The following is a 12,124-nucleotide window of genomic DNA, read 5'->3' on the forward strand; positions in this document are numbered from 1 at the left end:
ATTGGTACTAAACACGTGAGAAACAGGCTATCTTCCATTAACTTTATTCAAAGTTCTTAATCTTTTCTCATTAGCAGCTCATGCCAGCCAGTGTTTGAAACAGGATATCGGACTAGATGCCCTACTTGTCTAGCCAACCTGCCTGTTCCTCTAAAGGTGTAACTAAAAATACAGTATCTCTCATATCCCTCTCAAGCCCAAAGACAACCTAAGAAGTAAACGGGCAAAAGCCTAAAGTACATAGCAGGAAACAACTTTGGCATGCATCAGTGATGTCTGGTACTTTCCTGACTAGAGGCAGCCTACTTGGACACTCTTAGCACGGTGCAAGTTTGTGCATGTGCCCCTGAAACGTGTTCCTTCTCACTCGTGAACTGGAAAAAAAGAATCTGGAATGAAAAGGACCTCTCAGAGCACATGACCGTGTCTCATTTACAAAAGTCACTTTTCAGGGTTATGGAATGAAAAAATGTCCAAGGACAACCATCGAGGGAACCCAGGGGCTTCCCTGGACCCTGATCACATGAACGATCTATTTAAGGAACATATCCCAGCAACCCGGCCTTCCAAGAACACCTTTCCTAGGGACCGCTCTCGATTAACAGCACTGCTAACACGGCTGCTGTCGATAAGAGCACTCTCCAGCTGCCCGCTCCCACGGGAGCCTTGCGAAACGCTGGGGCGGCCGCCGGCTCCTCAGGGCTGCCCGGGGGGAGCGCGGCCCGGCCGGCTGAGGGCCCGCAGGAGATTTCACAGGCTTCGCCTACGGCGGCGCGGGCAGGGGCGGGCTCTCTTCAGCTGGGGGTCCCGCGGCTGCGCCCCCCGCCCGGGCGGCAGAGCTCTGCCGCTGCTCCCCCACTCTGACACACCGGCTGAGGGGAGCCCCTGCGCGCTGCGCTTGCTCGGGCGGCACCGCGGGGCGGATGGCGCAAGGGGCGGGACGCCGCCGCCCCGCCCGCCTGCGATCCTGGCACCAGCAGGCGCGTTACGGGAAGCTCCGCCCCCCGCCCCTTTAGGCAACGTCACGGCACCGTTAGCCAATGGCGGCGCGAACCGTGGAGGGAAGGGCGCGGGGGGCAGGGGGAGCGTGACCGGGCGTGGGGCCGGGCGCGCGGGCCGGCGGCGGGATGGCGCGGGGCGGCGGGGCTGATATTTAGGGTCTGGCGGCGGAGCGGCGGTGCCGTGAGGTGGCGGCGGTGCCAGCGCTAGCAGCGCCAGCAGGTAAGGGCTGGGGAGGCGGCGGCAACAATAACAACAACGGTAACAACAACAACAGCAGCAGCAGGCGGCTCACGAGGCTTGCGGCCGCTGGCGGTGCTCCCTTGTCTTACCCCCCTCCCAGCGTCCTCGCCGTCTGTGTGCGCACCTCTCCCTGAGGGGCGTCCGCCGGCGCTGGCCCGTTCTTCTCCTCCTGGCTGTAGCCGGGCTCGGCAGGCCGAGCCCTGCACCGGGGGCGGGGATGCTGGGGAGGGCGGAGGGGTGGGCGCTTGGCCAGGACTGACTGGGACGACGACGGCAGCCCTGCGCCGCTCGCTTCCGAGCCAGTCCTTCGCCTCCACCCAGGCGGCGGGGGCGTCCGGGTGCAGCCTTTCTTGTCCTTGCCTGTGCTGGGGACAGGGTGCCCCGCAGAGGAGTCTCGGCTGCCGTCGGCGGGCACTGACGGCGCTGGGGCTTAAAATGCAACATGGCCTCGCCCGTCTCCGGGCCGCTCGGGGCCTCCTCGGTGTGGGGCCTGAGGGGCGGTCGAGGCCCCCTCCTTGCCGGTGCGTGTGGTACCAGTTGCTGGGGTTGCCCCATCGGCTGCCCTTCCCCTGTCTCGGTCCAGTTTTACTGACCCGCTGGCGTGGCGCGAAGGGTAAGACTGAAGATTAGCTGGGGTTTTCTCTAGTGCAGGGGCTGTTCATGCCGACAGTTTCAATAATTTTAATTAATAAAGGTGCTGCGACCCTTACAGTGTCTTTCGGGCTTTCTTGACTGATAAGCTTGGCCATATTATCGGCAGGCGTTTTCTTGTTGAAAAGCGGTGTATTTTTTTGCCTTCACCACAGATGGCCTGTTCTTGTTGCGTGTAGACCAGAAGGTAGAAAACCACTGGCCTTGAAAGAAAGGCACACTTCGGTTTACACGTGGGCCAGTTACCGGAGCGATTCCCTGAGGAATTAAGGAGGAGCGGGTACAGGGAGCAGCGTGGGTCGTCTGCTAACTTCCGATGTGCTCCTAAGCTCCAAGTCATCCTTGCATCTGGTCTCTGACGCTCTTCCTAAAGGAAAACGGAGCCATTATTTTCATCTTTCAGATGATGAAACTGAGGCACAAAGGAAAGCAGTCTGCCAAGTGTGCTGGCAGCACGGAGAATAAATCCCACTCTTAAGTTTTCATCCTTGTTTTAGGTTGACTAGGTGATTGCCAGCTGGTGGCTGCTTATTACTTCTGAGGCATTTCTGAAGGAGAAACCTGGCAATAGAATTATGTTGGGTTGTAGTTAAGTAGTTAGTGACCTGTGCTGTCACTGAGAAGGGGTTGGGAAACAAACTGAGGAGTTTGGGTACTTTCGAGAGTTGAAGGTTCTTTTATCCTCTTTTCCCTATAGAACATAAAATTTATACTATGCTTCCTAAATACTGTTACTTGCAGAGAAATAATATGTAAAAAGGATTTTGAAAGTATGTAACTTCTAAACTTAAATTTTTAATCTGTATGTTGGTGTATCACATTAAGACAGTAGGAGAGGATGATGAAAATTTGAGATTTTTTTCCTAAAAGTAAAGCATTAAAAAGAAATATTTGGGTCTTGTTTACATGTCTAGATATGTGATCTCTTAAGGAAAGCCTGTAAATACAATTGAGGGGTGAGAAGAATTACATAGGCACATGTGTAAGTGTGTACACAAAATGGAGATACAGTGTCTCCACTGCTGCTTTCCTGGAGGATTAGCACTTGCGTAGTTGTATGAAAATAAATAAACTTCTTGGCCAGTTCTGTAGAGTGATTCTTATATTATCCAGAGCTATCTAAATTGGAGAACCAGCATTGGTGCTTGTCAGTCTTGCAGGTTTGACTTTAAGCTGAGAACATAGAATGGTAAAACATTGTTTTGTGTAAGTTCATTTGCCTTTTAGACTAAAGCTACTTGCTAGCTGCAAAGAGAAAAATCCAAATTATTTCAGAGAAAGCAATCTGCAATTTTAGAAGACACCAGAAAGAAGAATGTAATTCTTACAAGCAAATAGTTAGTGGTCTGATGAAATATTTAAATAATTTTAATCTGTGCTGCTTTGTTTGGGTTTTTTATTCCGAGTGCTATACTAAAACCCTGGATTTTAGAGCAAAAGGAATTAGTAATGTGGAGTAATCCTCTATCTGTTTCATGAAAGGGACAGATATAATTTGTGTGTAGGCATTTTAAATGTGAAAAAGAATTTCAAAATATTCTGTGTATCTAGTGTTACATAAGATTTTTCAAGTGATTCTTTTAGAGGTGTTAAGGGTTTTTTTGAGTCTCATGTTTTCGAGAAGGAAGTATGTTTGGAGAAAGGAAGGAAGCTTGCAGAGGAAATGCTTCTAATTAGAAAGTAGTTACGGAGTGAGTAATCAAAATTCCATTAAAATAGTTAGAGCTTTCAGATGGGCTTTCAGTAATACCTGGCTTGTTATTAAACCTTAAGTAACGCTGCTATGTGCAGTATCACTTGCTCTGTCTTTCTGAGCTATGTGGATTCTTACCACTTGAAGCTGTAAGCTCTTAAATTTTTTGGGGGGGCATTTCTGGAAATCTGTTTGTCAGCAACCTTTTGGCTTCTGTGATAAGGAGCCTTAATAGAGTTAACACCTTCCTGTGGTGGTTAGGGTGTGTTCTGTAGTTCCCACCTTGCAAGCTGGCTTTGCTGGCGATAATATGTTATTTTGGCTATTTCTCTTAAACTGAAGTTGTCATTTGTAGGTCACATGGGCAGTAATTGTCACCTCTCTGAAAGATGGTAACTCATCATATGACATATATCTGTATTAAGTTTGGGGTAGTTTTCATGATTTATGAAATCAGAATAATTTGTAAGGCTTCTCTCAGTTGCTCAGAATAAGTAGTGGTACTTGCTTTATATGAACGCTTGACATTTCTTCAAAAACTGTTACTCATAGTTTAGCCGTAAAACTCAATGAGCTACTTTGTTCATATAAAGCTTGATTTTAGGGTTGTTACTAGCTTTTTATAGGACACTTCCTGAAGCATCAGTTTAAGGTTCAGGCATAAAGGCTAACTGCTTTTCTTTCAAAATGTAGCAGGATGTGAAGCTTAATAAAAGTCCCATATGATTTGGAGATTAAATGGGGTGATGTCATGGCATATGAGTTTGTCTGGCTTTGTTGAAGTAATAACAATGTTTTAACAATTTTTTTGCTAAGATAATTTATGTTCTGTGAGTTAAGCTCTGTCATCATCATCAGTTCTAAATTGACTATGTTGGTTTTACTGTGTAGTATTTTGATGGACTTTGGTCCTTTGCCACTTTGGCAAACTTAACTATGAAAGTAACCTGACAAACTTTGAACATCAGTTTCTGTCTCCCTTTCCTTTCCACTTAGGGGTCCTCAACAACTACATGGTATAGATAAAATGTTTATTTGACTTCTCTTAACAACAAAATAAAAACCAAAAAACCTGCTCCTTCAATGTTAGTTCAGCGTCTGGTTAAACTCTCAGCTTAGGTTCCTAATACACTACACTAGCCTGTAAAACTTTGGGCTGTGCTGCATAACTGCTGAAACTATTGAGTTTTCTGTGGTCCAGACTTGCAGCTTAGTCTGATTTGAAGTAGTTATGGTTTAGAGGCATTTCTTTTGAGTAATGGTGATGGAACTATGTTTCAAAGTTTTAGTATAGATTTTATGTAGGGTTTCTGTGCTCTGCACCTGAGCATCTTTATATGCCCGGATTAGAAAACACTGGTTTCCACAGAACTCTCTTCCTCACTCTTATCTGAAGTATAATTCCTTGTTTTGCTGGTTATAAGCCCCATCATTTTTTTATTTTTAATTTTTTTTATGGCTTTCACCTGAGCAAGATGGATGGAAGTGCTTAGTGTAGAACTGAAGTTCAGTTCGGAATCAGCCTTGTAAAAGCCAGAAAGACTAATGTTCTTAAAAGCAGCATGCATTAGAAGGCAGTAGCCCCTTCATGGGTTCAGAGTGTGTAGCTTCAAACTGCATTGATCAGGGAGGAGGAAGTAAAATACATCAGAACAGCCTAGAAGCAGATAAATGCTGAACTGTAGTGTGATCTGGACACCACAGTCACAACTGTTTGTTTCCTGTGCTGTAGGTAGGTGGGGTTTCCTCTGAACTTCCCGCTGCAGGTGATAGAGCATTAGTCTTACTAACCTTGCCTTTCAGGAGCTGAGTGTGGTAGAATAAGTGCTATAAACTGTGGATGGTTTCTTTGCTCCCTCAAAACAGATACTAAACTTTCCCAACTGCAAAGTAGTAGAGATTTGGACTTCATCCCCCTAAAATCTTGTATTTCAGGTCTGGAAGACATGGAGGACGAAGTCCATAAAAAAAATAACATTTTAAAAGGTGAAGTCATCTTATTTTGATTTGTTCTGAAAAACATTATACTTTAGAGCAAAGTGTGTGATAATTCTATCTTATTATTTCTGTTGAGTCTGTTATTAGCTCAGTGTTGACTTTTATGGTCTTTCAGGTGCTTCATAGTATTTTGTATTAACCTGGGCCATACTTATTAGGATTGTAAAACCAGCAGTTCCTGAGTAGTTTTGTGAAAATACAATTTAACCCAAATTAAGTTGCTACCAGAAGGAAAAAGAATACTTTGTAATGATGGAATATTTACCTTAGCTGATGTGTCAGTATTCTAACATGTCATCAGTTGTGATACCAAATGGGAGAGAAATGCTGTAGTGAACATTCTTTTTAAAAACTCTTGGTTTTGCTTTTTTATATCTGCTTCAATCTTTCCTCTTTCACTGTGGAAGCAGCTTCTGTTCTGCAGCTTTTAGCAGTCAGAAGAGAGAGGAGTTGCTGCTTCTTTCCACCTAGCTTGTACTTGCCTTAGGGCTCCCATGAGTTTCAGATCTTCTGCAACTCAAATTGTTCAACTAAATAGCTGTAACAGAATGTTGCTTAAATAAAATAAATAAATCTGAAGCTCTATCTTTAATAGAGCACAACAAGCTTTAGGTTGACAACAAGCAAGCAGTATTTCTGATAAATGTTAGAGTAAGTCAAGACACTAAAATAGATTCCTGTGTGCTAGTTCTATTCAGTGTCTGAAGACCAGAAACAAAAAAGAATACTCTTCTGAGTTTGGGTGTATTCACTGTATGAATGTGTTAAAATTTGTGAAACCACTTGGGACTTTAAAATGCAGAAAGGCATGAGTGAGCAGACACCTTATTTTTCAGATGTTAGAAGACTCTACATCTGTAATAATAAAAAAATCAATTGGTTTAGTTCTCTTACTGTGTGCTTGTAATAAATATCTAAACATGTACTGCACTTGAAACTGCATAATGGTTTTCATATCCAGCCCAGTGAGAGCACTTGAGTATAACACAGAAAAAATGAATAGCCTTTTGATTCTAAACTTCATACTACTACAGTTCCAAACAACCTCTAGTGACACATATATTAATGCTTCTTAACATAATTGTCAAGTCTTCTAATCAGCAATATTTCTAGTATTAAATTTCTATGTAGAAAATCTTGGTAGGATTTGAGTGATGAACTCACAAGTACACAAAGCAAATATACTGTTGAGTGATTCTGATTGCTATTATTTTAGGTGTAACTGAAACACATCTACATTGGTGAATCCTATGAAGACTGCTGTAAAGGTTTCAGATTAGCTTTAGTTGTTCGTTTCTAATTCTCACAAATAAAGATTTTCTTTACATTATAATGTTAATCTTGATTTGTTGGAAAATGTTTGTATGTGCTGATACCTAAGGAATGAGTTTCTAGCTTGTTACTGATACGTCAGTGCTAAAATGCCTAATTTTATTGATCTTTATGACATGCCTTGTGTCTTTCTGCCATTATTGCAAACTACATGCAATCAAATTAAAAGAGTATTTCCTATCATAAACTGCAATTTCTTCTCCTTCTGATAATAGTAAATGTAGCATTTAAATTTTCCATTGTAGGGAACTCTCGAATTCCTAAAAACTTGGTCAGTTGCGTTCTGTAGGGCTAAAGTTCAGAATACAACTTTCCAAAGAAGTTTTTTCAGGTCAGTGAAAATAAAACTACAGAAGCAGGGTTACTACAGGCAATATCATCTTAAATCTTAGTAAGCATAGAAATTCATCTTTAGTTTCTAGCTATAAGAATACTATGAAGTCTGCTTCTAGAAATCAGGTTGTGGACTTGATATCTAGCTTGACTAAGCTGATCTTCTTGTTCCTGTAAAGGTGCTTAAGTGTAACTACCAATAATATATGACTAGAGAATGGTCACTTGCTTTTAGTAATTGAGGGCTGCTTTATAAAACTGCAAGTTGAGAAACACAGAGGGTACTTTTGTGGCTTCAAAACAACTGGAGTGGAAGCTACTCTGAACACTTCAGTTTCTCTGACCTGTTCTGTAGAATTGTCAAAATGGAGAACAAGTGAGCTTTGCTACAATACAGAAATAAAGAACATAAAATGTTAAAAATCTGTACAATTTCTGAGGAATTGTGAACCCTTGTAAGATTTTGAAGGCTTGTTAATGCTTTTTCTATAGTAGTCAACACTATATGGTTCTTGATACGGAAATATTGTGCTTTGTAATTCTTGTATGTATTTTAAGTCACTCTTGTGAATAAATAAGATGCGTGGTTTTGGGGTGAGTTGTCATGAACCTTAAGCAAAGCATTTATATCAGTGCACTTGAAAGCTACGTAAGTATGGTAACCATAATCAAATTCATAGGGTTCTGTTTCAAAACCTGAACCACAGTGTTATGCTCTCTATTCTGCGTGAACCTCCTGCAGAAGTTCCAGTGAAGTTTGTTCCCATACATGGCACAAAAACCTTAAGCTGATGTATTAAATTTTAACTGCTTTAAAGAGGCTTTAAACTGCATCAGTTGTCTTAAATAGACATTGGATTTTGTTACAGCAGTAAGCAAAACGGAAATTGTATGCTCACTGTTTCTCTAGAGTGAGAATATACTGTTTCAGAAAAGGAAATGTGCATACTTAAGAAATTACCATAGATCAAATACAAATCTGAATTTGACAGTGATCTGCAGTGACAAGTAATAGTCTAAATTAACTATATATTTATATATTTTTCTGTGTTACAGGAATTCTGTGCAGCATGTTTTCTGGGTGGAACTGGGTGGCCCACAGCTTATATCTATTCTTGAGCATCTGTTCTCTTGAAGGTAAGACCTCCCTGTCTCAAATGCAAGAGACTTATTTAATTTGATGCTTGAAGCATATACTGCTTTTTGTATAGATACTTCTGAGATGAAGGAAGAAAGCAAGATGTATTAGAATAGGGAGACTAGTCATTGCTCTTAATAGAGTGCTAATGCATGTTAAAGCAATACTTCTGCTTCTATTCATGTGTACAAAGAATAAAGAATGACTTTGGTTGCTGGAAGGTTGCTTTAGTTCCATTGACATCACTGGGGCTGTCGTACCAAACTGAAATTTAATTTCACATATGCCAAATGGTATCTAAATGAAAGCATATATTGGTCAAACTGAATGCTGTTAAAGCAATAAGCTACCAGTGAACTGGTGTAGTAGGCTCTGTGATCAATTCGGAGCTGTGAGCCACTGCTGTTGTGTTGAAAATGATCATCCTCAATATGTTTAGTATGGCTGTTGATTCAAGGCAGTATTTCAGTTGTCTGTTTCATCCTTACAACTTGGCACTTTTTATGTGCATCTGTAGAAGTAATCACAATTTTTTTGTTGTGTTAAAGTTCATTAGTAAAAAGAGTACGATAAAATGTGCAGAGTTCACTATAGTTACCAAATATGCTTACAGTATGCCCGCTGAAGCTTTTGAAATTGACAACTCAAATATTTAACTGTTTGCATGCAATTCTTCAAAAACTAGTTCACCACAACAAAGGTGCACATTTATCCCAGTCATGTCAACTGTATTACCCTTCTCATTCAAAACATAGTAAGCATTCAATCCTTTGCTCTCCTCTCTCTCTAAAGGCCCATGTTTGTTAATAGAGCTTTTCTTGCATGGTAAAATGCTTTTGCAAAGCCTAGGGAGGACTACACTGATTTTGCCCTTTGGATCTGCTTGGTGGTCCGGTAATGCGTTTCAGGTTTATAACTGTCAAGTAATTAACTCATTTCCTGCTTAAATACATGTAGTATTTTTAATGTTACACAGGTGTTGTATCAGCAATATTACGGAATGTTCTGTATTTTTTAATAAAGATGCAATTCTCTTTAGTTTCAGGTGGACTTGTACAGTCATGTGGTCACATCATCCCAGAGTCTCCTGTATTGGCCCTTGGTTCCAATTTCACAGCATTATGCATTTTGAATGAGAGTTGTCTGGACTTTGGCAATATCTATGCTAGTCAGATTATCTGGAAAATTAAAAATAGAGTGGTACCTAAAGAACAGTATCGTGAAATAAATAGAACAGTTTCCAGCGTCACATTTAATGATACTTCTTCACTAGCTACTCCTCTGACATGCAACATTTTAGCAGATGGACAGATTGAGCAGAACATTTATGGAATTACAGTTACAGTAGGATGTAAGTACCATTTTTCTTGCCTTTTATTCTATTTAAAAAAAAAAAGTTTCTGAGAAACAGGGAAGAGAATTCAAACAATAGTAAGTGTGCACATCTTGAGACACTTCATTCCCTCAGTTCCTGGATAATTGTATAAAAACATTGTCAAATTACCCGACATCAAATCTCTTAAATGTGTGCAGAATAATGATTTCTATTCAAAAAAATAGAAAATACTCTGGAGTGTTTGTGTTGATATAGGAAGAAAACAGAATAATAGAAAACAGTAGAAAAAAGTGTCGAAGGAAAATGTAGATTACAGAAAGATATGAATTTAACTGAAACAACTCCTAGGAAGTAAACTAACTTTTCCTTCTTGCTTCTGTGCCAGAGTTCAAGGAAATACAAGCAGGTGGTATGTCCTGCTTTCATAATACCACTTTGAAATTAATGTTTTCTTCATTAACGGTCTGAGAAATATTTAGTCTATCTGTATCACTAAAACTAACATTTGCCTTAAGGTTGGAACATTTTCGTTGAATTACCTCAGTACAGAAGAAAATACTTCCAACTATAAACTTTCCTTGTTCAAGTATGATAGCACTTGCATAGCTCCGAGCATGTGCTCTTTGAGACAAGACTGGGATTTTGAGAAAGTAACTTGAACACTTTAATATATGATATAATTAGTTGGTGGACAGTTTATAAAGTAAGTGTGTTCAGGTGTCCTTAATAACAGAGTATGAATAGCTGATGACTTATTTTTGCCGCCTAGTGTTAGGAAAAGGTATTGCAGTTGTTGCATGGTCTCTGTACAAAAGCCTGGGTTGAGTTCACAATTTAAGCTAGTGTGGTTCTAACATGAGTTACAAAATGCTTTCACAGAAAAAAAGTTTTATTTTTCAACTTCTGATGAGTAAATTTCTTACCATGAATGATCCAACAGGCAAAATATATGGAAAGGTGAGGACAGATTCCTAAGATGGTAAACTGAATGACAGTACAGATAACATTCTACAGTTGTAATTCACCTATGAGTCTTGAGGCATTTGTATTTAAAGCTACTATATTTTTGTAGTATCAGTTAAAGAAAAATTCTGTAAACAATGTAACAAGTTTGAGAATAATGCAACTACTCAGGAGCAAAACCATATATTCATAAGATAGCTCTGTTGAAAATAGCATTCTGCTGGAAAGAAAATCAAGTTCAAGTACCTTTTACTCTTGTAAATAAAGTGGTATTTTAAAAGCTGGAGGAAAAACTTATTGTATGCCATGATTTATATTTAAGAAGGAAAAAAATAATAGTTCAGCTGCACTCGGAAGAATTTTCTTACACACTACTGAAGTGCATTGATGAAGATCCCTTGTCTGTCTCGAACTTGTTCATAGCTATAGCATCCTTCTTCTATAGCTCAGGTAGGGGAGAACAGACCTATCCAGAACTGCCTTAGAGCTCAGGTTATTGGCAAAGTCAGCATTTGCTGATCCAGGTGTAGAGCTCACTGGCATGTGAATTAAAATAGATTTAGATGATATCAGGTTTTCTGCCTCAATGAGAAATCTGTGCTTTTCCTTACTATCAAGTGTTTGTTCCTCATACAGCCTGTTGCTTTTGAGAGCAGCTGGTTAAGCTTCTTGGCTTCTGTTGCTGGATAGTAGCTAGCACTTTTTGCCCCCTCCTTTAGAAATAAAACTGACTATAAATACTTATGATGTTCATAGAAATCGCTCTAATTGGGCACTTCGGTGATTCTTACTGGATTGAAATGCGTATATAGGTTAATTATTTGTAACTTTTTGTCTTCAGTGCCCCCAGAGAAGCCCAAGAACTTAAGTTGCATTGTACATCAGCTGTCAAAAATCACATATCCTATGACTTGTACCTGGAATCCTGGGAGGCATACATTCCTGGACACTCACTTTAGATTGAAATACAGATGGTAAGTAACCCTCTATAGAATTTCTAAAGAATTTTGGAAAATACTTGCATGCTAAACCAAACTTCCATGAAATTCCATGGTACTTTGGGAAGGTTCTTAACTTAAATCCAGTTTTCTGAAGCATAGCTGTCTATTGTGGGGGGGGGAAGGGAAGAGCTCATATTTAAACTCATTCTAAGTCAGACTTGAAATTTTGTTTCTATCTCCTGTTTTTCTGTTCTTCAAACAAATTATTGGTGTAGTTTGAGTACAGTACATAATCATCAGGTGGCTGGCTCCAAATTTTGTATTCTGCATTTTTCTGTAGTGACGTTGTATCGCATTCCAAACAAGTAGATGATATCCCTGCTTATTGCAGGAGAGATAGACAAGATGACCTTCTGAGATCCCTTCCAACCCAGACTATTTTGTGATTCTAAGTAAATCTATGATTCTAAATAAATCTGATTCTTAAGTGACTGGAT

The 12,124-nt window shown here is 40.3% G+C and overlaps 1 protein-coding gene across 3 annotated transcripts in view; it reads left to right on the forward strand.

Moving 5' to 3' along the window:
• The first annotated feature begins 1,105 nt into the window (after nt 1–1,105).
• Nucleotides 1,106–12,124, forward strand: part of IL6ST (interleukin 6 cytokine family signal transducer) — a 35,741-nt gene continuing 24,722 nt past the window's right edge. Inside the window, exons 1-4 of one of the 3 annotated variants that reach the window (XM_065662001.1) lie at nt 1,106–1,221; nt 8,306–8,386; nt 9,427–9,738; nt 11,528–11,660. In XM_065662001.1, coding sequence (XP_065518073.1) covers nt 8,320–8,386; nt 9,427–9,738; nt 11,528–11,660 — 512 coding nt within the window. In that variant the 5' untranslated portion in view covers nt 1,106–1,221; nt 8,306–8,319. Of the gene's footprint in view, nt 1,222–5,541; nt 5,573–7,227; nt 7,248–8,305; nt 8,387–9,426; nt 9,739–11,527; nt 11,661–12,124 lie in introns of those variants that run through there. The other 2 variants (XM_065662000.1, XM_065662003.1) reach the window with 2 other exon arrangements.

Source organism: Lathamus discolor, chromosome Z (assembly GCF_037157495.1).
Source record: "Lathamus discolor isolate bLatDis1 chromosome Z, bLatDis1.hap1, whole genome shotgun sequence".
Classification (NCBI taxonomy): Eukaryota; Metazoa; Chordata; class Aves; order Psittaciformes; family Psittacidae; genus Lathamus; species Lathamus discolor.